Source organism: Mixophyes fleayi, chromosome 7 (assembly GCF_038048845.1).
Source record: "Mixophyes fleayi isolate aMixFle1 chromosome 7, aMixFle1.hap1, whole genome shotgun sequence".
Classification (NCBI taxonomy): Eukaryota; Metazoa; Chordata; class Amphibia; order Anura; family Limnodynastidae; genus Mixophyes; species Mixophyes fleayi.
The window spans coordinates 31,258,953-31,269,089 of NC_134408.1; the positions used below are offsets into that span (position 1 = coordinate 31,258,953).

A 10,137-nucleotide genomic window follows, 5' to 3' on the forward strand; every position below is an offset into this window, starting at 1 on the left:
TGTCCCTCCCCATCGGCTCCCACTGGTCCCCTTCACAACGCTGTCAGACTGCTGGCTCATACCACTGTTTCATGCCCTGCGGAGAACTGTGGCAGCCAATCGGAGTTCATTGGAGGAGAGGAACACATTGCAGCTATCAGCTACTGATAGAACCATACCTCCCGTTGGTCCCGATTTTGGAAGGACATCCTGGTTTGCCATTAAAGAGGCGGGACCTAACGGTGAAGTGGGTGAAGTTTACACAAATTTGCCAGTTTGTGGGTGGAACAGGGGTGGGGCTTGTATTGTACCTCTTTTGGGATTCTAAATGTTGGGAGGTGTGCAGGGAAAGAAGGAGCTGGAAGGTTGGGCAGTCATTCGGCAGCTGCCTATAACGTTTTCTTTACAAAAACAAATTGTGTCACTTATGAGATGATGTTAATATGCTGCAAAAACGGGATGTCCCATCAAACTGAAGTCACTGGTTCCTGGAGAAATAACCAGCTGCATTCTTGGGAACATTGTCTCACTCCCCAAATTTGCTGCCACCACTTTGTGTAGGTTACCTAGTATAGATTGAGAGATCTGCCAGAACGTTCTATCTCTGCGTGCAGAGTCGTCTTAACGTATAGGCGCGCTGGACAGTTGCCCAGGGGCCCCACGAGCATAGGGGACCCATAAGCTGTCAACTTTTCAGTATATTATTCCAGGAGATTTATTCAGAACCTTCAAACCATCTTTATTAAAATGTTTAGGTGGACTAATTACCTCAGTATCATCTGTTACATGCGATCTTGCTGTTGCGAATACATATTTTGACCTTGATGAAAACAACCTACGTGTACTAAATGTACATAAGCAAGACAAGATCAACACACATAATTTTTTTGAAGCTGTAAAGCTAAAATAAAGTTCTGCTGCTACATACTAGACGTAAATAATGAAAGAAGTAGAACGAAGCACAATGACGTTTGAAGGCTATAACGCGACAGTGGCTTTTTTGTTCGGTTCTCTTTGACTCTGTTCTGCACCCTTTGACGCAAAACTGTGTTGATCGATGATTTACATTTTTATTCCTGTGAGTGGTTGTGTAGGTAGGGCCCCAGTGTACTGCTAGGTCCAGGGGCCTATAATGCTGTTAAGACAGTCCTGTCTGGGTTGTTGTTTTCAGGTTTTAGTCTTGGCCAATTGTTTCAGGAGTAACGATCTGTTTTACAGATAATGAAATTGGCATTGGATTCCAAAATCCAATTGTGCATACTGATTCATATACTCTTAATATACACCCTCTGCTTATGTCCCTTACATTACTATAACCAGTGTGTCCTTTTTGGAATATCCTGAATATACACAGTTAGACAGGTAGACGTATGTCCAACATCCGGGATAGGAGGCATGGGGTGTACCCGGAGGGCTGCCCATCGCTGTAAAACTCTAGGCTCCCCATTATCTACCTCCCTCCCCCCTAATATTCCCACCTGCGGGACAGAGCCCTAAAATCGGGACTGTCCTGCTGAAATTGGGACATTTGGGAGATATGGCATGTTAAGATGTAGCGACAAAATGTTGTACACTGGGAAGCGCCGTCCTACACTCAGCCGCCTCCGACCGCCCCCGGCCGTGCTTCATACCTTACCGGGCGGTGGGAATGACATCACCCAATCACCTCTCTCCCAGTATAACGCTGACATGGAGGAGCAGCAGATGTAAGAAACTGCTGGCTCCTGCTTCTTCATGCCAGCATCTGGCGCTCCTTTTGTGACATACAGATGTGTAATTATAGGGCAGCACGGTGGCTTAGTTGTTAGCACTTCTGCTTCTCAGCACTGGGGTCATGAGTTCGATTCCAGACCATGACCTTATCCGTGAGGAGTTTGTATGTTCTCCCCGTGTTTGTGTGGGTTTCCTCCCACACTCCAAAAACATACTGGTAGGTTAATTGTCTGCTATCAAATTGCCCTTAGTCTCTATCAGTCTCTATCGGTCTGTGTGTGTGTTATGGAATTTAGACTGTAAGCTCCAATGCGGAATTAGTGTTGCTATATAAATAGCTGATGATGATGATTATGTCAACCATTAAGTGTTTAAAGCACCCCCTAACCATTGACACCCTATACGACTGGCTAGGTTTGACTAATGATAGCATTGGCCCTGACTTTGACCATTCTAAACTAAATAAAAACTATATATTGTACTTATTCTCCACTGCTGAGATATTTCCTAACAGAAGCTTATTGCTAAAAGATCAGATTGGCACCTGTGGAATATTGTTGGTCATTTCAAAAACAGTGAGTCTTGCTAATATCGGACATACACCTATATCAATCTCTGCTCCAGTTACAAGCCCTTCTTTATATTCCACCATTCTGCAGAGCATTTAGTGTACACATCTACCTAGTGACAGCTTGTTTCTGGGTCAGTGCTGTGGATGCATTAAGGATGAATATTTACTTAGTAATTTAATCTTGGTTCTCAATCACACTTCCCTCTAATTGACTGAAGAGTCTCTTTGAAGTTTTTGAAAAATAGTTCCCTGCTTGGCAGCAAATGATTGAGGAGAGAAGGTACCTAGGATGCAATCATCTGGTATCAAATGCTGCTATTTCAGTTCACACCTGCATGAGGTGGGTGTCTTGTTGTGAAATCTTGGCTCCTGCGTAAATTTATTACCAGATTATTTTTATACGTGAGGATTTGTTGTATTTCACTTTTGGATGTGCAGCTTCAGATATTCAGGATCGTGCAGAATGGAGGACAGAATCTAGATCGAGCCCCCTAGATCAGGATTTGGACAAGACTGCAAACAGGTAAGAGAAAGTTTTACTAGACTGGAAATCCTATCTGAGTTTCGTCTATAATGATGGGATTCCTGTATAAAGTGATGGCTGCATAAAGAATGTTTAGCAGTTTCTTGTACCACTCTAATTTTAATATATATATTTTGGATTGCCAAGAAATGTTGTACGAATGTGCAAAGTACAATGCATCTGATTCTTTAATTCAATGCACCAGGCAGTTCAAATTTTTCCCTCCTACCCCTAACGAATTCATCCCTAGCTGTTTGTTGTTCTGTAATACCTCTGGCATTACATGCAAATGAGAAGGGGACAGTACAGATTTGTAAACTATGTAGTTATATGTATGTATGTGTTATACATGTAATGTATGTAAATGTACAATGTATACATATTAGAGACTGTACATATAATATGTGTGTATATATATATATATATATATATATATATATATATATATATATATATATATATATACACACACACACACACTAACAGCATAATAGGCTGTCTAGTTATGGATTCCCACTGGAGCATTGTGTAGTGATATCATCTCATAAAACTCCTGATAGAAACCCCCCAAAAACTGCTCGAGAGTGTGAGCTGGTGCTTCCAGGTTCTCAAAGATAGGGCAATAGGCAAGCGTGCTCTCTGAGCCAGCATAGCAGTACATTCAGGCCACAGTGAGTCTCTGGCCCTGGTGCTGTAAGTGCTACACCACAGAACAGCGCCATAAGTAATTATCGTCATTTATGTATTTATATAGCACCACAGCGCTGTACAGAGTACTCGCTCACATCAGCCCCTGCCCCATTGGAGCTTTCAGTCTAAATTCCCCAACATAAACACATACACAGAGAGAGAGAGACTAAGGTCAATTTGATAGCAGCCAATTAACCTACTAGTCGGGAATTGAACTCATGATCCCAGTGCTGTGAGGCAGAAGTGCTAACCATTAAGCCACTGTGCTGCCCATGGAAGATTGACATGATTGCTAGGGTACAAGCTGATATTTGTACATATTCTGTGAAACCCTATGGTCCTTCTTTTATTGAGCTCCCCCGTTACGGGAGGTACAAATAATTTGCAGTAACTATAGCAACAAAATTGTGTAACAACTCAGTGACGGATATATATTTAGGGGCTGATGGAGAGTCACAAAATGCGAGTAAATTACTCTGAAAGAAGAGCACGGAAGAAATAGCCTTTTTCACCCATATGCAGAGCCGTACACACCTAGAGATGTATCCGCCTCTGTGTCAGCAGCATATGCGCCGATACGGAGGCGGATGTCATCATGCCCTATAGGTGCAAAACACACACTTCCTAACAGGGCTATAGGAATGTTTCTTCAGGTCTGTATGGACGAGTATGGGCAGCACAGTGGCCTAGTGGTTAGCACTTCTGCCTCACAGCACTGAGGTCATGAGTTTGATTCCCAACCATGGCCTTACCTGTGTGGAGTTTGTATGTTCTCCCTGTGTTTGCGTAGGTTTCCTCCGGGTGCTCCGGTTTCCTCCCACACTCCAAAAACATACTAATAGGTTAATTGGCTGCTATCAAAATTGACCCTAGTCTCTCCCTCTCTGTCTGTCTGTGTGTGAGTGTGTGTCTATATTAGGGAATTTAGACTGTAAGCTCCAATGGGGCAGGGACTGATGTGAGTTCTCTGTACAGCGCTGCGGAATTAGTGGTGCTATATAAATAAATGATGATGAAGATGATGATAATGTGCATAAACACAATAGAATACCCCTTCCCTCGCCTCTCCAGGCGCAGGCGGTAGTAAGGAACAGAATTTAACTTTCTGGACATGCATAGAGCGATTCCATGCAAGATAAGTCCCCCTCTGCATCAATCCTTTATTGTCTTTTCTATTCCCATTCTGGGTTTCTGTTTAGTCCCTACTAACTAAGATTTGTAAATTGTGTCTATGGCAATATTCTAGTTTTGTGCGCTGATGACTCTGTCTGATATGTCAAACCCCTCTTTTCTTCCAAGATATTAACATGTTCGACGCAAGCAACGCAATATCTCCTCGGCCGATGGCTGCCCAAATATACAGCCACGTCTTACCCACCACGTTCTCCAGCATCTTCTTCCCATCTCCTATTATTGGATTTCAGCTATTCCAGCCTTGCAGCCACTCTGGCACACACAAAGATGCTGTTCTGTGCCCTCACCAGGCAAGGCCCTGTCATTTACCAGGTAATGCCAGGTGGTATTCAAATTCAGCCAAACAATGTTATATAACTGTCTGTAAAGGAACTAGAGATGTGCAATTTCTTGCAGCCTTTTTGTGATTTACCATATTGTTATGGCGGGGTCCGCAGTTCACCGTTACAGTGTACCATACTTGCCTACTTTCACAGAAGACTCTCAAAGTTTGTGGCATACTCCCAGACTCCTCTGCTTGTCTGTGTGATGACACAATGGCATCACGACACCCACCACACTTGGTGACAACACTAATGCAGTATTGGCCAAATATTCACAAGCTACTGGACCCTAGTGAATAGATAGTCTGCATTCTCCACCAAAATCCCCCACCCTTTGAGTCTGTTAGTTGTTATGAGTGGGATTTAGCAGAGAACTCAACCCTGCTTACAGTATGACAATGAATGCTGATATACAAAAAAAATTGGCAGCAACATTCCAAGGCATGCTTTAGAATTTTGAGAATACATCTTAAAGCTGCACTAACCTATAGGAAAATATTTTGTTAACACCAAGCCCAGACCCTTTGGGGGCCTAATCCATGCAGCCATTTGTCTCCCACAGCCCTGGTCAAAATACAAGGCCCACCCAAAAATTGCAGCTTGCGATTGGCCCTCTTGCTCACACCCTTCCTGCACCTACAAAATTCCGTTATAACTGGCAGTAAGTATGCACCAGTTAGGGCGAGAGGGCATGCTAATAAAATATGCAGCTTTATTACCATGATTTCTGTAGTACAATTACAAAACCACACATCTGTATAGTCCATCTACAAAGAGGAGCATGCAAAATGCTAGGAGCACAAACCACACAACGTGTGTGAATAAGGTTGTCTCCCAAGTATTGCAAGTTGTAGTATTTAACCCTGAATTACTCTATGTAATATTCCTATGTAAATATTCCTGTAGGCAACGTAACAATTTTTAAAAAAACAAACTTCCATAAATCAAGAATTTCAATCTTCATTTGAGTTTTTACTGCCCAGCTGCGTGCAGACAATATTATTGGCATTAAATATTTATTGTTAGAATTGTTGAACATTAAAACGAACGTTGCATCTGTAGGACGTTATCTATGAGTGTGTTTCAAGAGAAGCATTGTTTCATGCATTATGAATGTTGTGACATTGACAAAAGACTAAATCTGAATCGGTGCATTTGTTACGTTTTTTTTTTAACTCTTTGAAAGCAACCCGAATGGATTGTTCTAAGCATAGAGGTTACTGTTCTTACCTGGCAATAAATAGGTTAAACAAATTTGTTTTAAATATTCCTTTCCACATCATTATAAATCTTATCCTAGCTGCAGGCAAATATGGCACCCATCTAGACTTCGTAATCCTCTCCAACAGGGGCTAGGCCAAAGGTTCGTTAAACATGGAGACTACTGAAGACAGGACTTTTTCCCTTTTCTTTTATTATGTCTTAATCAGGTCTGCTCTGTGCGAAACTTCATCTTCAACCTTGTTTGTGTTTCCACCCATTAGACAGATGCCACCGTTTGAAGCAGCGCAGATCGCGAGCTAATTACTCTAGTTGGCAGCTTGAAGAACTGGAAAAAGTGTTCCAGGCCAATCACTACCCAGACATCTTTATGAGAGAAGCATTGGCACTGAGGCTTGATCTGTTAGAGACGCGAGTGCAGGTAAGGTTGAGGTGGTTGGTGATGGGTTTGAGGATTAGAATGGATAATGAAGCAGTCTACTTAGGGATGGTCTGTAAACAATCTCGGGACTTATTTAGAGTTACAGCAGGTACAGCTAAAGCTTTGTACCCCTATGTCAGGGTACAAATGCACCTTTTTTCATACATGCAGGAAAAAGTCTGGCAGCTTTTGCACGCAGGACAAATACTCGGCAGATTTGTTTTTATACTGTGGTTTAGAGTAGGTAGGACGTGTCCCCTGCAAAAACTATCCACACATTGTAAATTTGCTGTCCCTCCTTGCAATGCAACGTTGTTTCCCAAGGTATCTAGAGTACATTTGGGGGTTTGGGTTTTTGATTGTCTACTGGCCAAGAAAATTATTTTTTGTAATCAGACAAGTATTCCATCTAAAACTTAAAATATGGGTATCACGATGTTAAGGTAAAATACAGAGTTTTAGATATATGTAGTGCTACGTTCTCTTGATCCTGCTAGTCCTCCAATCAGTGGCGGAACTACCATGGGTTCAGCGAGTGTGGCCTCTAGGGGTCTTCTAGTAATCCTGCTACATGACATCCTGAGGCTACCTCTCCTCTTCTGAAGACAGAGTGGAAGATGTCCCCTCTGTGCTCTTTACAGAGCAGAGAGGGGAACCTGTGAGGTTACAGTGGCATTGCCCAGCCCCTACCCAAACTTTGCCAAGGGGTATGATGATGCACAGTTATACCCCTCCCCACAATGCTTCCTGCGGTCCACCGCTGTTCTGTTCTATGCTCAAACAGGCAGCAGTGTTGTCTTCATTCCTTCTCTGTTAGCTTCCAATTTGCATACACCAATGCCTACCTGAAAAAGGCCAGCTCTATTAGTAGAGAGCGGAGTAGTGCTGGTTCCTGGAAGGCCAAATTCTAAATTTCGGATGGAGTTCTTCTGTAAGGGAAAGTTATAGAACATCCACGTAAAGAATAGATACTCACTGATGGTCTAATTCCTAGTGGCAGATGTTCCACCACAGACCACAGCATAACATCCCCACTGGACCACCAGTTAAAAAAGGTGATTTTCTTTAATTACTTAAAATATTATTTTGACTTTTAAAACATGTTTACATTACGCATAGACGTACTGTGCTGAGCAGCACACTAATTAATTCATTTATTTGACACGCCAGGTGCCATAGTGCCCAACTTTAATTAAAAACATGTCTGTGTAATTCTTCATTTTCTTCCCCAGGTTTGGTTTCAGAACCGGCGAGCAAAGATGAGAAGGCAAATGAAAATGCAAGATTACCAGATCAAATCCCCGGAGAAGAGTAGGCCAAGTTCTAAAGGAGATGAAAGATCAAAGGTAATCTCATTAGAGGCTTCAAAACCCCTGAAAAACAAAACACCGGACCCATCGAGCCGGTTGAAAGAATCGTTAAATGAAGAGGACAGAGAGACCCGGAATTCCTGCAGTATCGCCACATTGCGGGCAAAGGCGCGAGAGCACGAGGCTGGTATACATGGCTCGCTGGTGCCAAGAGAGAGCCTCCAGGAGGTGACATTAAGTTCAGAATCTACAGTACAAGCTCTGGAGCAAAACATATTACCCTCTCCCTAGAATCATCTCAAATGATGACCACTTTGTTTTCAAATCCGTCCAACCTTTATATGTGGCAAACCAAACAGACATGGTACAATACATGGGTATGACTTCTTATGACAATTATGTTAAACAAAACGTTCAGTGGTCACAATACGTCCTTCTATACAAATATATTCCACATGCCTGCCATTAAATAACATAATAAAATAATGCTGCAGTGGATCGGGCATCTGAACCCAAGGCTGTTGCCTTGTTGATGGACTCTCTCACACGACTCAACCCTTTACTTCCCTGCCAATCCCCTGCTCACTACTTGTTGTAACCACAGAAAATAGAGCCGCTCAGAATGTTATAGTCTTACAGACCCGGCACAGACAATAAGTTATAGTTTGGAAATGTCTGCTTTCTGCTCACATGGAGGACATAGGGTATGACATCAGAGGAATTCACTATAATGTCCATCACAGTACTCAATTTCCTGTGGAAGAACCACAAAACTAGATGGGCTTGCTCCTAAGTGTAAATTATCCCCATGGAAATGGGAAAGATACTTATACCAAATATATGGCCTTAAAGCTAGTTATTTGACTGCCTCCTTGATGACTGTCGTGATTACATGTCATCAAGGAGAAGGGGTCTTTGTACCTGACTCTCATAGTGAAAGACATACTGCAAACTAGGTCTGAACTGGACTCATCAGCATTGTTGTATGGCGTCAGTATACATTAGTTGGTGTTTCTAGACTGTAATCGTCTTGTACATAGAGGGCCTGATTCATGTTTGGATGCAACCTGAACGCAACTTGTGTAAACCCAGCACAGAACTTGAGCGTAGTTCTGACCGTATTCAAATCCAAGCCGATCCCAAGATACGTTTAAATGTGAATCTGGGTGTAAGTTCGCTGTGCCTAAAAGCAGCTTGAAAGATATCAACAGACAGAACACAGTGCAAGATGCCCACCTGTATTTCTGCAATATAAAGTTCCATCAGAACGAATGCAAAAAAAAATATTCTATAAAATAAATGTAAAAAAAATCTGTTTTAAAAAAAACATTAAATACACAAATCATTATATTCTTAATGCATACTGTACATGCAATGTGTTTTTTACATGCTTTCTTACTTGCACACACATGTTTTTTGCTATCTAGTGGCACGCATACATGAAGTTTTTAATACAAAGATTATGCCGTGAGAGTCATCCTTATCAGTCGGCACTTACACTGCCCTGTAGCTGGTGCATATGATGTGGCCACTAAAAAAAAAAATACTTTAGAGAAATTTAGGACTTGAATCGACTGCATCCACGTTGGCAGGCCATCGTCACTCCCTTACTGTACAGGGTGATTCAAAAGTCGCAGTACACCCTTTTATTTCAAAAACTCTACAGGAATTGGGCCGATTGGCCGATTTCAAGATGGCGCCCATGTTTGGTACATACTGTAAAAGATAGACCACGTCACCCATACCTTACTGGAGTATTCAGGTTTCCCAATTTCCTGTAGAATTTTTGAAATAAAAGGGTGTACTGCGACTTTTGAATCACCCTGTACATTGCCTATGTCGGCCAACCCTTCCCATTCCAGGTCCAGTGGTAAGTGCCATTTGCGTTTGGAACTGAAGTACTTCAAATTGCACTCATTGACGTAAGGTCTGTTTCTGAACACAGGCAGAGCTGTTTCACCTTAAATATGGCGCGCAAAGGGACTTATGTCCGAGCATGAATCAGGCCCAGCCAGAATGTTACCCATTTTAGTTTAGTAAAGCTTACAGAATGGATTATATCGGACCAATAATATTTTTACAAACTATAATGCTGCATAGTGTTGAGATTGCAGATGTCTTTGTCGGACAGAACAGTCCCCCTGTTCCCGCCTGTGGCCTGTACTCAGTCCAGTTTATACAGCAAAATCTCT

The 10,137-nt window shown here is 42.3% G+C and overlaps 1 protein-coding gene across 1 annotated transcript; it reads left to right on the top strand.

Moving 5' to 3' along the window:
- Window positions 1-4,783: 4,783 nt before the first annotated feature.
- Window positions 4,784-8,562, top strand: LOC142098486 (uncharacterized). The gene is made up of 3 exons (XM_075181330.1): window positions 4,784-4,982; window positions 6,478-6,635; window positions 7,868-8,562. Exons 1-3 carry the CDS (start codon window positions 4,784-4,786, stop codon window positions 8,234-8,236), a joined length of 726 nt encoding a protein of 241 aa, XP_075037431.1. The 3' UTR covers window positions 8,237-8,562.
- The last annotated feature ends 1,575 nt before the right edge of the window (window positions 8,563-10,137 follow it).

Bases quoted from the DNA above. Each gene is read 5' to 3' on its own strand.
- LOC142098486 (XM_075181330.1), top strand. From the start codon at position 4,784: ATGTTCGACGCAAGCAACGCAATATCTCCTCGGCCGATGGCTGCCCAA. The intron at 4,983-6,477 runs GTAATGCCAGGT...TCCACCCATTAG, and splicing joins AAGGCCCTGTCATTTACCAG to ACAGATGCCACCGTTTGAAG. The intron at 6,636-7,867 runs GTAAGGTTGAGG...TTTCTTCCCCAG, and splicing joins TGTTAGAGACGCGAGTGCAG to GTTTGGTTTCAGAACCGGCG.